General features: G+C 44.5%; 1 protein-coding gene across 3 annotated transcripts in view; it reads left to right on the forward strand.

Annotated features, from left to right (window-relative positions):
• ADAMTS17 (ADAM metallopeptidase with thrombospondin type 1 motif 17) overlaps positions 1-20,956 on the forward strand; it is a 318,441-nt gene that overhangs the window by 213,008 nt on the left and 84,477 nt on the right. For all 3 annotated transcript variants that reach the window (XM_041753209.1, XM_041753210.1, XM_041753211.1), the window contains exon 15: positions 10,890-11,010. In XM_041753209.1, the coding sequence (XP_041609143.1) occupies positions 10,890-11,010 (121 nt within the window). The remainder of the gene's footprint in view (positions 1-10,889; positions 11,011-20,956) is intronic.

The following is a 20,956-nucleotide window of genomic DNA, read 5'->3' on the forward strand; positions in this document are numbered from 1 at the left end:
CAGATGGAGTAAAAGAGAGGAAGGCAGAAATACACAGACACAAACACAACTTCTAGGGCGGTGCCTGTGGCCATTTCAACCCTAGTAGATTTTTTTCCCCCTGCGAAGCGCAAACTAGTCCCAACCTGGGATTTTTCCTGAAAAAGCTTGACAATATCCAGACTCCTTTAGCATTGCCTGGCTTTGTTATCAATTCAGATATATGTGTGTGTGTGTGTGTGTGTGTGTGTGTGATAGGCACTGGGTGCCCAAGCGTCTTGGCAAGGCATCCTTATGGGAAGGAAGCAGTGACGGTAATGGAGCTGGGCCCTCGGGGTTGTGCTATAGTTGTGGAGAATGTGCAGGGCCTGGAGCGGTGTGAACACAGGTCTTATCATTGTCACTGAAATGAGGAATTGCCAGCATTTCTCTGCAAACCTATTAGCAAGTCAAGTGCAGGCGGTTTTTCTTTCCTAAGTTATTCACTTAAACAGACCTTGCTACAGCACAATGATGAACATTTCTTTAGTGACAGTTTTCCAAGTAAAAGCACTTGTACCCTTTAGAGCAGCACCATCTGAGCCACCTCTGGGCTTTTGCCAGCGTCTTTTGCAATGTTCTTGCCAGCATGCAGGCATTTCTAAGAATCCTGAAATTTTCTGGCCAGCAGGGTCAGTATTAAGTGGCCAGACATGATTTCAGCTCTAAGTGACCAGTGCCAATGGGCCCTTTCTATGACCTTGGAACCAACCACACGCTTGTCAATTAGGGAATCTTCCCTGTGCCATGACAGCAAAATAGCCAGTTTTTCAGTGAGAACAATATGGATGAGATGCCTCTCAGGGTCTTTAATAACCTGAAGTCTTTGGTCGTCTGGCACCTTTGAGACAGAGCCTGCCCTGCGCTTAGATGTGATGGTGCACTTGCCCTGCACTTGGATGTGACGGGTACAGTTGCCTTCCCAGTCCTGAATGCCACCCCATCCATGCCTACCCCCTAGTCTATCTCAGATGCCTTCACCACCATCATGGTCATTGCATTTACTGACCCCTGCGGTGAGACTAGCCTAACCAACCACCACCCCTCAACACAGGAGCACTGGGGCACCCAGGTGCAGACAGTGCCCCTCTCATGATGTTTTGTGGTAGGTGGGTAGGCTCATGCTCATCAGAGCCTTGCCCTACCCCTTGTTGGTCTCAGAAGTACCATCTCCTTTGTATGGATGTGTCTCAGTTACCAGCTCCTCCAGGCAGCCTACCAATCCTCGCAGAAAGCCCATCATCCTGGTAGCGGGTGGCAGCATGTACCTGGAAGCACCTCACGAGATTAAGTCCCTGAGAAACTACTCACTTTCTGAAAGAACTTAAAAATACCGCCTGTAATTTTTCTGACAATTCTTAATCCTCAGAGAAAAACCATAGAGGTTATGTTCAGCCCATTGTGAATTCAATTCTCACAAGAATCCAACTTAGTAAAGTCACAGTTAAAGAAGTTTTATAATGAAGTTGAACATTGTTGAATAGAGTATGAGAAATTAGGGGCATGTGGGGAAGAGGAGAGTTGGTTGAGTGTTTGACTTAGGTCATGATCTCAGCGTCATGAGATCAAGCTCCATGTGTTGGGCTCCACACTCAGTGCAGAGTCTGCTTAAGACTTTCCCCCCCCCTCTCCCTCTGCCCCTGCACATGTGCTTGCATATTCTCCCCCACTCTTTCCCTCACTCTCTCTCTCTTGCTCTCTCTAGAATAAGTAACATCTTTTTTTTTTAATTTTTTTTTTATTTATTTATGATAGTCACAGAGAGAGAGAGAGAGGCAGAGACACAGGCAGAGGGAGAAGCAGGCTCCATGCACCGGGAGCCCGACGTGGGATTCGATCCCGGGTCTCCAGGATCGCGCCCTGGGCCAAAGGCAGGCGCCAAACCACTGCGCCACCCAGGGATCCCTAAGTAACATCTTTTTAAAAATAAAAAAGAGTATTAGAAATTAAGTATAAGTACAGTATTGATGCCTAGTTACAGTAATTGCCCAAGTAGAATATTCTGGATTCTTATGGTACTTGTGAATGAGTAAGGCAAGGAAAATTGGTTAAAGAGAAGAATAGTAGTAAAAAAAAATCTCAGGAATTTAGTAAACAGAGGATCTGTACTTATTCATCAATACTATTATCTGATTATAATGGATAAAAGGTAGAGATCATCCATATTTTGTGTAAGACAGTGCTTACAGAAATATTGCCATGGTTCACTTACTAGCTTTTTCCTCTGTTCCCTTCAGCTATAAATTTTGCTATTTTGGGGTGGCAGAGGAGTTCTGGGAAATTTTGAGAAGCAGTGACTAGTTGGTAGGGAATGGAGGGGACGAGAGGCTCCCAAATGGCATTTTGAGCAGATTCCATTAAGCTCCAAATAGCAGGCTGATTCAAACCATAACATGAAACATGGAAATGCCATTTTATTCTATTTTTACGAGGACTGAGTTAAGTTTCATTTCAGTGAGTCACAAATTATTTAACATGCTGAAATGAAACTTAACAGTGCTCATAAAAGTGGGAGTGAGTTGGGGAAAGAAACACAAACATTGTCTGTTTTTCAGCAAGTCTGTATAAATCAGGAGTTCCATCATTCGCAATTCCTACTGTTGGCCTGTGAGGCAAAGAAATCAAGTTAATATGTTTCTAATGTGTGACTCTGCCTCACAGCTACTGAGTTTCAGTGGGTGAGTCAAACTGACAGATCTGAGATCTCAGATACCTGAGACCCACTACACTTGGCTTTTCTGTAAGGCCTCACTAACTTGTGTACACTTGTAGGCATTATATTCCAATTAAGGTCCCACTTCTTTGAGATCCTAACTTGTGTGTACATATCTTGGGCTTGATGAACACCAAAAGACCTTGAGGTCCCATAAGCTTGTGGGAGGGATTGTGTCCAACTATCTTTGTTCCCCCAGCAGCTGGGGAAACAGATTGAACACAGAAACACATTGAGTGGATGCATAGGTGGATGGGTCATTTGCTCTTAGAACTTCAGTGACTCTGGAACCTGGATACCATTTCAATGGACTATTTTCATTGTCCAGGATTTATTAGCCTCCCACTTTGTGTACAGTGGTCCATTCAGCAAGTAGAATTACTGGCGAAACCTAGAAGAATTATAAGACTCTGGCCTCAGAGTCCCCCTGTGTAAAGAGGGTAACAAGCATGCAGGAAAATGTACCAGGATTTCATGCTTGGGCCTGTATTTCAACAAAACCCTCCTGGTTGCTGCTTCTCCCCACATCATGACCCTGCAGTTGGCATCTCTGAAATGTGTGACTGTTGGTGACGAACCTTCACTAACAGCAGTGCCTAAAACTCTGAAGTCATTGCCTGCACTTCTTCTATCTGATCAACTTCCCTCAGCAACTTCTGGATTAAGCCAATAGATGGAGCCTCACACATGCTCCTTTCCCATGACAGGACTCTACTAAACTGATGGTAAAGGTAGGATAGCACAAACCATGATGCCGAAGAGAAGCAGAGGCCGCCCTGTGATAAAAGAAAGACACCACCTCTTTCTGGCAAGTGGAAGTGGATGGAAGTTCCACTGAGGGAACAAATCAGCAGATGCCAGAACCATAACAAGTAGAGAGTTGGAACAGAATGCTTGAGGGCATCTAAGACTTGGGAACAGAGGGCGAGAGTGAGGTGTTGACTGAAACTGAAGAGGAGACAAAGAAACCACATGGCTGGCCCTGCACTTGGAGCTTTACAGGCTGCTGGGTGATTATCTCGCAAAGTATCACAGTTGTGTGATCAGAGTACCAAAGTTGTGTGATCAACTCTTCAAAGGCAGCTGGAGCAGGTGTGTGATCTCAGAACTTGTGCATAGTACTTACCTTCCTGGGTTGGGGAGTGGACTCCAGTTTTCTCCCTACCAGTTCCAAATGGAAGCCTACCACACAACACCTCCCATCCCCAAATATAGAGCCCCCTCAGTCTACCTTTTGGTGCCTCAATCTCAAATATGAGTGGTCAACCAGAGATCATCAGCTATTTGAAGAAAACCAGCAACAAGAGCAAGAAAGACCAAGAAAAACAGAGAAACCAACCCTGGCACAAAATTGGGATAATCATAGAATTCTCTGCAGCAAATTATCAATCAAGCACAGGGATAAAATAAAGTAATTTTGAGATGCAGAATAACTCAGAAATTTTAGTTTCCTTTCCATGCATCTGTTCTGAAGAAATTATATGTGGTTTAGCAAAATAAAGGTAAAATCAAAAAGAAGACAACAAGCACAGCAAGAGTTGATGCAGCTAACCCAGGAGCCCAAGAAATGCCAGGCTGGGTGCTGTGGTACTGGCCTAAAAGCCTTCAGTTAAAATTAAAACAAGAAGTCAGTGGCATCCCTCCAACAGAAGAGAATAAGGCGTAGTTAGAAGATTGCTGTGAAGTTGAAGAAAGCAAGTGCTTCTCCTCCTGGCCACAAGAAAAAACAAAACAACAAAGACCATCCAAACCTATATGAAAGAATAGCCTTCACAACTGGGGAGCAGTTGCTGGCAGGTTTGGGGCACAGAAGAGAGGCAGGCAGAGGGCCCACTCTGAAAATAGTCTCCTGCTCCCAGCCTGAGGCCCAGCTTGGCAAGAGACCATCGTTCTTATGCATTTAGTGAACACCTCTGATGTGCTTCATATCATGGTGGGCATTGTGTCTAGACCTGGGGGACAAGAGCACAAAGAATTGTAAGACAGTGTCCTCCATGTGCTTACAATCTGTCTTGAAAATGAGACATTCATGGGAGACCTTAATAACCGAAGGCAAAGTCATGATTGAAAGCCAGTGAGATTTGGTTTAGTCACAGCAGAAGGTACATAGGGTGGAACTTGATTTATTCATCAAAGATTTATTGAGCACATTCTATGTGCTAGACTTTCAGTGGTGACCCACCCCAAAGAGGTCCCTGTACCCATGCAGTATACAGAGGAGAAACACAAACTCACAAACATGGTCATTCCAAGAACTGGTCTATGTGGAGAAGAAAATGGTGTCATAGGTTGAGAGGGATTATAGCTGAGGAAGACTCTCAGTGGCGTGGCAGGTATCTTCCAAGTCCTTGGAATGAAGCAAGGCTATGGAAGGCTCCAGATCTGAGTTTCTTTTCCTTGGTGGAGAGGTGTAGAAGTGTAACTGCCCATGAGTAGAGGACTAAACAGCATCCGGGTGATCTGTGAGGCCCTCACTTGAGGGCATTTTGGGTTTTACAACTAGACATTCTATCATGATGGAGCATCCCATGGATCATTTACCACATTGTAAGGGGGCTCTGCTTCCTGAGAGTAGAGGGGAGCCAGCCTGTTGTCCCTTGCACTTCTCCTGGGCTCCAGGATGCCTCAGCCCAGAACTGCTTTAGCTCAGAGGATGGAGGCAACAGGGGTTACTTCCCCAGTGGGAACTCATGCTTAGCGCTCTTCCAGGTGGAGGGTATTAGGCATATACTGCCCCCTCGGGAAACAGATGGCTTGGCATATGACAGTAATGGCTATCTCCCTGAGGGTCTCTATCTCTGAGCTCCAAACCTAGGACAGTGGTCTCCCAATGTGACTTGGGCCCCTAGCATTACCTCGGAGCTCATTGGAGATAACAAATCCTTGGGCTCCATCCCAGCAATGAGTGACCTGCCCAACCCTTTAGATGATTCCCGAATGCGGGAGTTGGAGAACTACCACCCCAGGTGATCCTTTGTCTGTGGGCCTGGGAGATCTTCTGCCCACCCTAGAAATTGACCAATGCTGGTCAGACTGGGGGGACTTGTTCCCTTTAGGCTTTCCAGAGCACACAGAGCAAGACTTTGTCTGAAAGGGCATACCATCTTCATAGACTAATTTTAACCCTCATTACCAACCAAAAAATAAGCAGTTTTCAGAAAGGATCCAGTTTCAGAAAGGATCCCCCAGTGTCTCAGATCCAGATATGAGCCCACACTCTTTAGATGCTATATTTGGCCTCTTGAGAGGAATAGATGTTGATGAGTATGGGCCCCCCTGGGCTTGCCTGTAAACATCTGCTTGTCTGGGGCAACAGCATCTCCTCCAGGATCAGCCATGAAGGCACCTAGTGCTGGTCTGGCTATGTAGGTGCTTTGCATGAGCTCGTTAAGCCATGACCTTTTCTCATACTTGTCTGTTTCCCACCAAGGTCCTTCTTGCAGGGAACCCTTGAGGAGAAGTGTTTTTCTCATCAAGGAAAGTATGTACCCTCCTAAGGACTCTTCCTCCCAATGAGTCCCTGTCCTGTTCCTCCCTAAAGTACCCCCCATGCCTGTCCTTCCTGCTCCTGGGTGAATTCCTGCTCTGGCAGATTGCAAAGACATGCTTTTCTCCTTGTCCTGATCTCCTAGTCAGACTGCAGATGGCTTTTGAAATCCTAGCACAGATCTCTACCTCATAGGTGGTGTCTCTCCTGTTTCTTTAGCTTCTTTATTCTGAAGATTTCTACATTCTTGCAAACCCAGCATGCTTTCAGAAGAAGCCTCACCCTCTCCAGAAGTTCTCCCAGTGACCCCACCCTTTGGCTGAGGATAATCAGGGGAGATACCCAGCCGGCCCAGGATTGGGAAGCAAGAGGTGAGGGACTGCTCCTGACCCTGCCAGATGGCCTGCTGTGTGGCCTCAGATTCATCAGATGCCATCAGTGGGGCTAGGATGGGCAGTTGTCTGGACAGAGTGGGTGTTAGTTTAGAATATCTAGAAAGTATTTAATCAAGAAGCTGAGAAACCATTCAGATAGTGGGTAGCCAAGCCAGAGACCCATTATTGCTGAGTGGGAGTGTGGTTAAAAGACAGTAGGAAGCCCACCCATGTAGGAAGAGTCTAGAGCTGAAAGCACCAGAGAGATGGGAAAGCCACATATAGAGTCACGTCAGGGTGACATGAAAGAGGCCAGTGTTTGGGAGCCAGAAACCAGCTGGAGCTTTAAACACAAAGGAGCAATATAGATGGGCAGCACATACATGTGCAGCCCCACAGATTTGGTGGCAGGGCCTTTGCTGAGCATACTGGTCAAGCAAGATTTTGGGTCTTGGCTGCCTTGAATTCTTAGCCTGCATCATTTTCTATCAGGCAACTTGACAGCAATCAGCCAACAGTCCAGATCCTGAATCTAGGCAACTCCTGCAACATGCTCTAGCTTCCAGGTGCCCTGCAGCAGCTGGTCTACCTCCAGGCCACTCTTGGGTGTCCCGCCCAGGCAAGGTTACAGTCTGTGCTGGTTACCATCTGAATCTCCATATGTCGCCTAAGTCTCCCCAGCTCCTTCAAGTCCACTTGCCTGCATTTGTTCCTTGCCTGGCCTCTAGCTGCTAGGGCCCCCAGTCTTGCCCTTGACCTGTCTTTCTACTACTTTGAACACACTAACTTTCCTGGTTTTGTTGTTTGTTTTTGTTGTGTTGTGTTGTGTTGTGGGGTTTTTTTTTCCCCCCAAAGGCTGCTCTTTTTCAGTTTCTTAATGGCCATTTTTTGGACTAACCTTGCTCAACACTTAGTATATCTTCAGGTGTTTTTTGTTTGTTTGTTTGTTTGTTTGTTTGTTTTCTCTCTCATTAAACTTTTGTTTTAATGGGTCTCAAAATTCTGTGACAGATTTTTGGTCAAGCTGTTTCCATTAAAAAGTACTGATTTTAAAAACTAATAACTTAAAACTGACACATACAAAGAAAACAAATGGGCCACAAAATATTCTCCTTTCCTTCCGAAGGTTTTACGATGCATTGCTATCATTAATTGGTCTTTTACTATTAAACTTAAATGGCCAATTAACACAAACAGCTCTGAGACTGTTCTTCCACCGCTGATTAAGACTGGGGTGGCAGGTATTGGGGATAATATCCATTTAGCCTTCTGAGCTTCCTGGGCAGACTTGGTGACTTTGCCAGCTCCAGCTGCCTTCTTGTCCATTGCTTTGATGACACCCACAGCAACTGTCTCATGTCATGAACAGCAAAACGGCCCAGAGGAGGATAGAGAAGCTCTCAACACATATGTTTGCCAGGAACCATATCAACAATGGCAGCATCCCCAGATTTCAAGAACTTGGGACCATCTTCCAGCTTTTTTCCAAAACGACGATCTATCTTCTCCTTCAGCTCAGCAAACTTGCAAGCAATATGAGCTGTGTGACAATCCAGCACAGGTGCATATCCAGCACTGATTTGGCCTGGATGGTTCAGGATAATCACCTGAGCTGTGAAGCCAGCTGCTTCCATTGGTGGGTCATTTTTGCTGTCACCAGCCACATTGCCACGGTGAACATCTTTGACAGATACGTTCTTGACATTGAAGCCCACATTGTCCCCAGGAAGAGCCTCACCAAAACTTCATGGTGCATTTCAACAGACTTTACTTCAGTTGTAACGTTGACCGGAGCAAAGGTGACCACCATGCCAGGCTTAAGAACACCAGTCTCCACTCGACCCCCTGGTACAGTACCCATACCACCAATTTTGTAGACATCCTGGAGAGGCAGATGCAAGGGGCTTAACAGTTGGATGAGTTGGTGATAGAATGCAAGCCAGAGCTTCAAGCACTGTGGTTCCACTGGCATTCCCATCTTTACGGGTGACTTTCCATCCCTTGAACCAAGGCGTGTTAGCACTTGGCTCCAGCATGTTGTCACCATTCCAACCAGAAATTGGCACAAATGCTACTGTGTGGGAACTGTAGTCAATTTTCTTAAAGTAGGTGCTGACTTCCTTAACAATTTCCTTGTATCTCTTCTGGCTGCAGAGTGGCTCAGTGGAATCCATTTTGTTAACACCAACAATTAGTTGTTTCACACCCATAAGCCAGAAGGGCATGCTCACGGGTCTGCCCATTCTTGAAGATACCTGCTTCAAATTCACCAACAGCAGCAGCAACAATCAGGACAGCACAGTCAGCCTGAGATGTGCCTGTAATCATGTTTTTGATAAAACCTCTGTGTCCTGGGGCATCAGTGATGGTCACATAATACTTGCTGGTCTCGAATTTCCACACGGAAATACCAATGGTGATACCATGTTCACGGTCAGCTTTCAGTTTATCCAAGACCCAACTTGGCATATTGAAGGAGCCTTTTCCCATCTCAGCAGCCTCCTTCTCAAATTTTTTGATAGTTCTTTTGTTGATCCCACCACATTTGTAGATGAGATGGCCAGTAGTGGTAGACTTGCCCGAATCTACATGTCCAATGACGATAATGTCAATGTGAGTCTTTTCCTTGCCCATTTTGGTTTAGGTTTAGTAGTGGTATTCATGACACCTGTGTTCTGGCAGCAAACCCATTGCAAAAAAGCCTATCTTCAGGTCTTTACTGAAACATATGCAGTTATGTTTGGACACACAACAGTAAGTTTCCCGTAATTCTTCCCTAAGGAAATGAAAGGATCTAAGGATGAGAATTTGGGACTGTTGCTGAGGTAGAGCACCCCTTTACTCTTCATAGAACATCTCAGAAGGCAGTGGTTCCCCGAGTGTGGTCCTGACCAGCAGCAGCAGCAGTGTCGTGGGAAAACTTGTTAGAAATTCACATTCTCAGGCCCAGCCAGACCTACTAGGTCAGAAACTCTGGGCATGGGATCCAGCAGTCTGTTTTGATAGTCCTCCTGGAGAGGTGGATGCATACTCCTTTTGAAAAACCAGTGCCAAGGGCATCTGGGGGCTCAGTCAGTTAAGCGTCCCACTCTTGGTTTCAGTTCAGGTCATGATCTCATGGGTCATGGGATCGAGCCTTGCATCATGCTCCATGTTCATCGAGGAGTCTGCTTGAGAGTCCCCCCTGCTGCCCCTTCCCCCACTTAATGTGCATGCTCACTCACTCTCTAATAAATAAATCTTTAAAAAAAAAAAAAACCTGCCATCATAAAGCAGAGGATTCATTGAAGTGCTCCACACCCTGCCCTGTTTCAGTGGAGGGCAGGGAGGGAAGCATCTTGCTAGCACCCATCCAAAATCATGGGAAGGAGCAAAATCACCATGGCCTGACTTATTTGGCTGTTGACTCCTCTACGGCCTGAAGTACCAATCCCTAATGCAGGGCAATGGGGGAACTGAGTCTTGTTCTGGAACTACTCACTTCAGGAGGAAAAGTGGAGAGGGGAGTTTGAGCAGCTTAACTTCAGCAATTAAATACTCAGTGCTCACCATAATATAAGGCTATGTTATTTTGCAGAATATAAAATTCTCATTTTTTTTTCTTTTTGGAAGGAAAAACAGGAGTTCACAACTTTTTCCCACTTTTCCTGAACTGATTTAGGCTATGCTGCCCAGAGCCACTCAGGGTCAAGTTACTCTTCTCTGACCTCACACATGCCTTTTTGAAAGATTTGGGAGATAGGGGTCCTCCTGGGAGAGGTCTCAATGGAGAAATGGGGGCCCATTCCCAGCCATGTCTGAATGAGCTCTGGGCCTCCTGACCTCAACAGAAAAGTCAGTATGGTTTCTGCACACTGTTCTGCTGTTTGTTCCAACCAAGATAGAGGTATCCTGTGCAGCCCCAAGGGAAGTGTGAGTCCTGTGAAGTTGTGGCCGCAATGGAAGCTGTAAGGGAGGCAGAGGCCTGGCCTCTGCCTCAGGTAGCACTAGAAGGGCCAGGCTTCAGGCCTCAGCAGGAGTGCCTTTTTTGCCTTCATGGGCCTCCTCCACTGTAACAAATAATAAAAAAATATATCTGACAACTACGTGGGTGTAAAGACAGATATGGTATAAGCTCGATTCATTTTTTTCTCTTCTGATTTTAAATTAAAATATTTTCTTGGACCTCTGAAAGGATGGTGGGCCCTAGGTACCAACACCTGCTGGGCCCATTGGACAAGTCATCCCTGTGGAGATTTGCTTTGAAAAATGCCTCTGAGTCTTACACCCAGAATAACCCAGCCCTTTGGTCATTCAGAAAATTGGCTGTGATGGCATCATCGGGTCTGCGGCCAAGGAAGACCGGTGTGGGGTCTGCAGCGGGGACGGCAAGACCTGCCGCGTGGTGAAGGGCGACTTCAGCCACTCTCGGGGTACAGGTGAGTGCGAAGCACAAGGGAAAGGGATCCCTGACCACTCCTGGAGGACAAGCGAGAGGGAGACTCAAGGGGATACTGCAGCTGCAGGACAGCCTGTGGGTGTTTATATTTTTTATTTCCTTTGCCCAAAGCCAAGGATCATATGCTTTCATCATTAAGAGCTAGTCGGTAATAGATAGGTGACCCAGCACTTCAGTGTTATGCTTGCTGAAAGGCAAAGAGGAAACATTCTTGCCAGAATATCATGAGGTTCCTAGAGGTGAATAGTTTGCCTGTGGAGCTCAGTGGTACTGCCTGCCCAACCAGCTCCCCTGAAGCTTCGTACCAGCCCATCTTCTGATGCAACACCTTGCCAGGACATTTTACCTATAGAGGAAGAGGTTTGTTCTGACTTTTCTGTCACTTAAAGTAGGATGGCATTTACACACATTCCTAAAATGTGCATGAAGCCTTCTGTTCCAGGAAGTCTGAGAGTGGCTTCCACCGACCGTGAATGCAAAGTCAGGGAGTCTGCTGTTTCCCAAATGTAGACCTCCCCCAACGCTGTGCTTAGAGGTCCATAACATTCAACTGATCAACTGATGGTCTTTTTTTTTTTTTTAAGATTTTATTTATTTATTCATGAGAGATACAGAGAGAGAGGCAGAGACACAGGCAGAGGGAGAAGCAGGCTCCATGCAGGGACCCCGATGTGGGATTCAATCCCAGGCCCCAGAATCACTCCCTGGGCCGAAGGCAGGCCCAAGCCACCCAGGTGTCCCCAGCTGATGGTCTTTTTAAGTCTTTCTGCTTGAGCCTCCTACACAGCTGTCGGCTTCCTTGACCAGAGATGGGAGATGGGTTCTGATCTCTTGTCCTGGAGGACACCAGCTTTTGACATCGAGGGAAGTATCTGGGTTGATACATAATGAGGGGAGCAGGAGGCAGGCAAGTCATATGGGGAGAGAGCTCTTCTAGAAACCTATTTGTGTGGTCCCTCACCCCACATCACCAAGAGCGACATTGCCAAGGTAGTTTGTTGGATGGAGCTGAGCTGAGAGGCCTCTATTCTAATTTGAATGATTGCTTTGGATAGAAGCTTTTCAGTTCAGTTTTACCCTCACAGGAGAACAAAATCCCACAGAACAGGCTTCTGAGAATGAGACGGAGAGAAGTCTATACAGACCCCCATTTCTCCAGGTGGATGGAAGAACTGATCTGGAGGAAACATTCCTTCTCAATACCCTGCAGAAAGGGCAACCTATCGCACAAGCATTTTGCAGGAGCTGGTGAAAGCAAAACTAGAGGCAAATGCAAGCACAAAACTTAATTTTAAAATTATGCTTAAAAATTACATTTGAGGCCAGGTTTCTGGTTTTTAAAAACAGGTGCTCAGCATATGAAATAGGAGAATCATGTGAGAATCTGTGCCTGCTGTGTGGCTCCTGAGGTAAACTGAAGATCATGCTAGAACCAGTCAGTTTGGGGGAAAAGTGCCCTCAGAAGCTGCATCCTCCAGGACAGTATCCACGGGCCACTTTAGTCTATTCAAATTTTAATTATAGTTAAAATTAAACTTAAAAATTCAGCCCTTAGTGCTCCAATCTCTAGTGCTCCATTGCCACATGTGGCAAGGGGCTCCTGTGCAAGACAGCCCACAGAGAGAACATTTCCATCCCCACAGAAAGTTCTCAGTTGGGACACCTGGGTGTCTCAGTGGTTGAGCGTCGACCTTTGGCTCAAGTTGTGATCCTGGGTCCTGGGATTGAGTCCCACATCAGGCCCCCACAGGGAGCCTACTTCTCCCTCTCCCTATGTCTCTGCCTCTCTGTGTGTGTCTCTCATGGATAAACTTTTTTTTTTTAATGTTGAAAAAAAAAGTTCTCAAACAACACTGCTCTGGAACTTGGGTGATTTCTATTTGTTTTGACATGTCTGAGGCCACTTTCTCTATTGGGACCCTTAGCTCCAGTTTGCAGCGAGACTTTGACCTTGTCTGTTATGCCAGCAAGGGCAGCTAGGAATAAAACCTCTGCAGTTGGCAAGTGTTACTACTGATTAAAAAAAATAATAAGAAGAAGCACTAGAACCCTTTATTTAAATCAAATGTTGTGCTAAGCTCCAATAAACTGAACTGACTACAGTTGCTCCCTTACGTGGAAGGCAGGTCAAGCACAACTGTGCCCACTCCTGCCCCCTTGAGGAATTCACCAGAACACTAAGGCCATTTCTGCTACACACATCTTTGGAAACCTCCACTGCTTGCATAGCAGCTCACTTCCAAGAGAACCCCAATAGGGAAAGAAAAAAAATCCTCTTTTTTTCCCCAGAGTCTAATCTACTTGTTGGCCTTTAATCTTGGTATGAGTAGATCCATTCTTCCAATCATAGTAACCTGTTGTTGTTTTTTTTCTCTCTCTCTCCTTTCTCTGACCTACCTCGTGCCTGAGTCCCATCTGTGCACAGGAAAAAGGGGGGTGGCAGGAATGTGCAGCCTTCCTCCTGGGGGGGAGGTCAGGATTCTGGGGTCTGGCTGCCACTCCCCCGTGGAGGGACAGGTGGCCATTGGAAACCTCATGAGGGTCAAGCTCTTGCCACCCTAGCTCATGATATTTGTGCTTCCTGCCAGCTTCTGGGGCACAATAGCCTTAGCAAACCTTCAGAGAAAGATAAGCACCCACTAGCTTCCCCCACCTGGAAAAGTTCTGTCCTTCTGAACAGTTGCCAGATGTCACACCTTTGTTTTAAAGTTTGAAGCTGTTTTTTTCCAAATCCTGATGTTTGGGGCCTGTGAGCAGAAGCTCATATCAGTGTGGATTCTGCTTGCTGTAGCTGTGCATGAAATGCTCACTCACACATGAATGCATCACTATTTAATATAGTTCCATCAAACACAAACCTATAATTGGGGTCTGACATTCTGGAATGTACGTATGCAAAGGTACAAATGGTTACCCAGTAAACATTTATTCAACACTACTCTGTTTTAAGTATGAGATGTGCAGAAATAAAAGTTAATGATCACTAAGTTGGTCACTGCCTGCAGAAGGAGGGTACCCCCAGGCAAGCAGCTTGAGTCCATGTGTGAGGCAGAGGCTGCTCAGTGGGGGGTGCTCTGGGGCCTCAAATTCTGGTGGGGTGCCTTGTCCCGGCCTGCTGAAAGATGAGGGTGGTCCCTGAGCCATAAAGGATGAGTAGAAGTGAACTGATGGTGGGGGTGGAGGAAAGCTATTTCAGGCTGAAGAAAAAACCAAACTTAGAAACCAAAGCCCCCAGGTCACGTCACATCTGGGTGACTCCAAGTACAGCCGGGTGGATTCACTAATCCTGTCAGTTTAGATAGGAAGGTAACTTTCATCTCTGCCCAGCTAGAAAGACTGGGAGAAGGAGGAATGTCTTATCACCCTTAAGGGTGAATATCAAAAAGAAATACCACACCACAGAGATAACAACTAATCAAATTCAGGATTTTTGCCCAATTATATGAATTTCTGACCCTTGCCTGAACTCTTCTGGATTTTTTCACCTAAGTGTTTGGGTTGAGACTACACACACACACACACACACACACACACACACACTCAGGATGCCAGGATGCCCCCCTCTTGTGTCCTTGAGGGATCACAAAGAGCAAATGGGAATATGGCATTCTGAGTGTGGGCTGGTTATTACCCCCCTGGCATGTTGACTCCTGACTTTGGACAACCAAGGCCCTTAGCAACTCAGCTACAGAAGGGATCTACTCCAATGGCTATTGTATTGTTTCTCTAATGGATGGGCTTGAACATGTTCAAGCCTTTGATTGAGTTGAAAGAGCTGAGTTTATTTTTAATTTAGTGATCTGAAAGTTCTTTGTAGGATGCCTCTATCTCATTCATTAAAGTATCACTATAACTATTTTAACTTTATTCTGTGCTCCTCCTTTATTCTGTGCACCTACAAAGGTGACTGGTGGCCCCTGAAGTCCCCCTGGAGAACACCCATAGCACCCCATGGGTTCTGAGTCACTTTGCACTTAATCTTGAAGAGAACCTTCTCAAATAATGAATTCTTAAAAGGAAAGGTGATGGGATCTATCCCTTTTGAGTGTGGATAGATCTGCAAGTCACATATGTATTCAATAATTACCTTGAGAAACTCTGTGACATGCCAAGTTCTGTTCCCTGGGTGTAGGATATGGAGGTTCTGTGGGGAAATTTACCCTGTATAATGACAAAAAATGACTCTTTTCTCCACCGCATTTAAGAACTACAGTATCAGTTCCTTGAAATGTGCATGTAAGCCATTTACAGTATATTTTTTTTCCTCAGTCAAGAATAATCTTTGTACGAAGGTGTCCACATGCGTGATGGCAAAGGCTGTTCCCAAGTGTTTCTCATGTAAGATGTTTGTATGTCATGCACAGTACTAGAGGTGACATGCCTGGTGTGGGACTCTTTCCTCGCTTCTGTGCCTGAATGTGTTCTGAGAAGAGTCAGTGGGAATGAGTTGTGCATGAAGTCATTGGATAGACACTAAGGCCATTTATCACTGCTATATGATATTTAAGACTGATTGCCAAAAAGAACTGTGGAATAAAACCAATTTTAAAGCTATAAAAGGTAAAGGGTTATGAGATTGGGAGACCAGAAACATGTATCAATGTGCCAGGGATACATCTTCATTTTCCTCAGTCACACCTGGCACTTTGGCAGAAAATGCTAAGACACACCAGAGAATTAGCCACAGGGGGCACTATCTTCCATAGGGAATAGTATCACAGAGTTGGACTTCCCAAAGGGCAGGGAATAAGAGCCTCCTGGTCTTCATACTGGAGATCAGGTCACGGCCTTGCTTTGGCCCACCTACACTGCTCTCACATCATTGGAACTGGACAAGGGTATTAGTATGACCCCACAGGCTTTCCAAACAGGTCTTTCCAGTTAGACCCAGAACAACCCTTAGGGATAAACATAAAGACAGTAGTATTCTCATAAACAGCTTTATTTTTAAAAAAAAAGGGGGGGGGCGTGGGGGAGAGAGAGAAAACTACAAACTTACACAAAAGCCTCTCCAAGCATTCTGTAAAACAATTACCCCTCCCCTCACCCCCCCCCCCCCAAAAAAAACCTGTTGTTCCTTTCACATGTTTGATACAGATTCGTGAAAGAGTTCTAGACCACCTCGCCAGAGTTTTACCTGTATTCCATCATGGTACCTACCCAACACAATTGTTTCCTTCCAAAGAAAGTTAACATTACTAAAAAACAAGGGAAAGGTGTGGCCACATCATCATCTAAAGTACTTGGGGAATTCAGACAAAAATTATTTTGCAGGGGAATGGGTTCATAGCCCGGTCATATTAACTATTCAGAAGACTTGAGATAGATTTCAGGTCAACATCACCTTGATGTCCCTTTGAACAACTCATCCTTAGAGCAAAAATGACATGTTCTCCTAGAAGGATGGCAAAAGGCACTGAATTTTATCCATGGCTTCATCATGGAACTAAAATCATGTCCCTCTAACTGGATTTCTCTTGCTTGATGGCAGAGACTGGAATGGAAAATTATTCCAAAGATAAAGTCTTGCCTACCCTACCTAAAATGTGATGTTATCTTGTGAATTCTTAGAGTACATCCATCCCCCTTTAGTGATTTTTCATGCCCATTCAATATATGGTATCTGGCATCTGCATAAGGGACCGTCTGGTATGAGGGATGACAAGGTACTTTGGGACTTGGTGATGGGCCTCTTGCCATTCCTGGTCACTCTTTACACCAACCTCAGCATGGGCTCTGAGCTGTGGGTCAAAGGAGGGGGCCATCAGAAAGAGGACAGTGAAGTAGAGGTGATTTCCTTGGTTTATGAACAGAACGCCTGCCTTTTTTTCCCAGGGATTATCTCTTTCATTAGTTTTCTGCATATCTTAGAAAAGTTAGCAGAACCCACGTGTGGGCAGTGACTCCCCTGGCCTATTACTCAGAGGTCACCTGAGGGTGAGCCTCCCCTGATTGTGTGTATACCCTGAGCTCTTCACTACTTATCTGCTCTGCCCCCAGCATGCTTGAGAGAGGAGAGAAGACAGGGTCCTTTTCAGTGTTACTTTTTTTGCCAAAGTTAAGTTTAAACATAGGTGTGGTGACCATGCATTGGTCATAAACATACTACCTTGCTGTGGAATGTGGTAAATGAACAAATCTGGATCTTGGCAGATGGCATCCATTGCCTCTAATCCTAGCAGCCTCATCATGCTAACACCAAGATTTATTAGTCACAAAATAGGAAGATTCCATGTAACAGCAGCTTCTTTCCAAGAAGAATTCAGCTCCCCAAGCAGATCCTGTTCCCAGGTCAGTTGTGTAGTTGAAATGGAGATTCCTCCCCAGAAAAGGTTCCCATTCTAGTGACCCTGAACAATTTTGTCTCCGTTGTTGACACTTTACTGTCTTGTATGCCTAGAATCCAGTAATTCTTCAGACTCCCCCAGAAGGAATGAATTTCTCTAAGAAAAATTTGTGGTACAAAGCTGAATGCTATAATCCTAAAAGATGTGTTCTATTGTTTTGTTTTGTTATGTTATGTTTGTTTTGTTTTGTTTTGTTTTGGTGGCCAGACTTTTTAAGTAGAAAAGCCTTGCTAGAGCAAAAAACTGTTTTCAATCACGAGCCCCCTGCCTCCCCCTATGAGGACTGGACAGTGCAGGGACCGTGTGCAGTCTCTCCGGGCAGGCCAGTGATGCCATCCCCTGTGGGAAGTGTCTGGAAGGAATCATCCTGGAGGACCACACCCCATATGGTTAAAGTTACCCTGCCTGGGAATCAGGATCAGGGCACAGAAGTAAGATAACCACTGCCCTCAGACCAAACTGTATTTATATCTGTGAATCCCCCCTAAGCATTAAGTAGAACATGTATGTGTGAAACTTCTGGAGCTGAATCTATGGTAACAACACCCAGGTATTTGCTGTCAAGACTGACAGACACTGCTTAACTTTCCATCCAAGATGGCTGGCTGAAGAATAAGTGTTTCCACTCTTCCCAGGCTCACCTTAGCAACGATGAAAAGGAACTTATTAAGAGGTGCCTGGGTGGCTCATTCGGTTGAGTGTCCCACTCTTGATCTCAGCTCAGGTCTTGAGTTGTGAGTTTGAGCCCCACATTGGACTCCACACTGGGCATGGAACCTACTTTAAAAAAAAAAAAAGAAAAGAAAAGAAAAGGAACTTATTAAGAAGTTTAAGGGGAACAAGGACATCTCATGCATAGAACCCGAATAATAGACTTGGATTTGCTGCAATAAACAAATAAGACACAAATCAAAAGCCTCCCAAATCTCAATGGCTTAACACAAAAGTTTATTTCTTGTTCCTGCTGCATGTCCAACATGGGTGGTAGGAGGGTCTGCATATTTGAGCCTCTTATGGACCGGGGTTGACAGATTTCATTGTTCAGAAGCTGTAACAAGCACCTCGGCTGGAAAAAGGGAAGACAGTAAATCAGGCCCTGATGTTCTTCAAGCTCCTATGTGCACATCACTTTCACTCACATTTTAAGGATCAAAGTATGTCCCATGGTCACAAGGTTTTAAGAGGGCGTGGAAGTACATCCCTGTCTTTTCTGGACAGACACCTGGAGATATTTGGTGGCCAGCATCATGACATAGAACCTGCAGAAAACATTTTGCTGTTTCTGTGGTTAGCACCCAACAACGGCTCCCTGCCCTCCAGCTGAAACCCAGTCCTGATGGTCAGCCAGTCCTGCCCATATTCACAGAGACAACCCATTTATAGCATCCTTCCTGAAAGAGCTTGCAACACAAATGGGAAAGACTAAGGAAAGCTGAAAGGAGGACCCATGGGAAAAATAAGATCACTCAAGTAATAGAAGTGAAAAATCTATACCAACTATTCTCAAAAAAATTTGAGATGCTACTGTATTCATAAAACTAGTACAGAATGTGAGATGCCTGAGTGGCTCCATTTGTTAAGTGTCTGCCTTTAGCTAGGGTCAGGATCTAGAGTTCCTGGGATCAAGCCACACATCCAGCTCCCAGCTCAGTGGGAGACTGCTTCTCCCTCTCCCTCTCTCTCTGCTGCTACCCCTCCTTGTGCTCTCTCTCTGTGTCAAATAAATAAAATAAAATAAAATAAAATAAATATAGTACAGAATGAGAAGAAGCCATCAGAAAAGAAAAAAATCTCAAAAGTATGACTCTCAAATTAAAAACGTGTAATAAAGGGCATCATAAAGAAATGATAAGTAACAGACAAAAAAAATGTTTGCAATAAGTTGAGTAAGTAGAGTTTGAGTTGATAAATATAGTTAATAGGTACTAAGATATACTTTTAAAATTCCTGCTGATCAATTAAATAAAAACAAAAAGCCAGTAGAAAAATGGGCAGTGCTTATCAACAAGGCAGTTAACTGAAAAGGAAGTGCAAATGGCCAATCAATATGTAATAAAATGCCAACCCACACTGATGAGAGAAATGCAAATTAAATCTCCCATATAATTTTTTTTCACCTATTGGATTAGCAAATGTTAAGAAGATGGATGATTTCAAGTACTTAGAAGTCTGAATAAACAGACAACCTCATAGAGTGTGGGATGACATATATTAGTCAAGTTGTTATGGAGGGCAGTTAAGCTATACAAGTAACATTTAAACTCATGTATATTTGACCCAGAAATTCTCACAGCGGATCAGGTAGGACGTGGCACTGTTCACTGCAGTATTATTTCTTTTTTTTAAAGTACCTCTCTTGAAATATAATCCACACACCATAAAATTCGCCCATTTAAAATGTGCAATAACATGGGTGTGTCACACATGCACAAAGCTGTGCAAGCATCACCAGTCATCCTAAAAAGAAACCCCACAGTCAGCAGTCATCCCCCATCTCCCTCCTACCCTGGCCCTCAGCAACTACTCTCTCTGTCTGTTTCTCTGTTCTGAACATTTCATATAAACAGCACACACTATATGTGGTTCCTTTGTGACTGGCTTCTTTAACTTCACATAATATGTCACGGTTTGTCCATATTGTGGCATGTATCAGTGGCTTCATTCTTTTTATTGCTGAATAATATTTCATTGTGTGGTTCTACCACATGTTTTAAAAATACATTCATCACTTGATGGGTATTTGAGTTGTTTCCACCTTTTTATTTTTTTTAGGTATTATGGATAATGCTGATGTGAACATTTGTATGTAAGTTTTTGTGTGGACATCTGTTTTCATTCTTCTTGGCTATATACCTAGAAATGGAATTGGTAAATCATATGGTCATTCTATTTAATTTTAGGGGACACTGCCAAGCTCTTCTCCAAAGTACCTGTACCATTTTACATTCCTACTAGCAATGAATGAGGGTTCCATTTGCTCCAAATTCTCTATAGGACTTCTTGTCTATTGGTTTGGTTATAGGCATCCCACTAGGTGTGAAGTAATATCTGATGGTGGTTCTGTTTTGCATTTCCCTAATGACTAATGATTTTGAGCATCTTTTCATGTGCCCACTGGCTATTCATCCATCTTCTTTGAAGAAATGTCTATTAAAATCCTTTGCCTGTTTTTAAATTGGATTATTTGTCACTTTATTACTGAATTGTAAGCTTTCTTTATATATCCTAGATGGTTTCTTTATCAGAATGACTTGCAAATGTTTTCTTCCAGTGTGTGAGTTTGCTTTCTGCTCTCTTGATGGTGTCCTTGGAAGCACAAAGTTTTAAATTTTGATATATTCTACTTTTACCCCCCTTTTGTTGCTTGTGCTTTTGCTGTCATATGTAAGAAACGATTGCCTAATCCAAGGTCATAAAAAGTTTACTCTTATATTTTCTTCTAAGATTTTCATAGTTTTAAGTCTTAGATTTAGGTTTATGATCCATTTTAGGATAGGTTTTCTGTATGATTTGAGAGAAGAGTCCACCTATCCATGTATGTGGATATCCAATTATCCCAACACTGTTGAAAAGACTATT

Source organism: Vulpes lagopus, chromosome 4, assembly GCF_018345385.1.
Source record: "Vulpes lagopus strain Blue_001 chromosome 4, ASM1834538v1, whole genome shotgun sequence".
NCBI lineage: Eukaryota > Metazoa > Chordata > Mammalia > Carnivora > Canidae > Vulpes > Vulpes lagopus.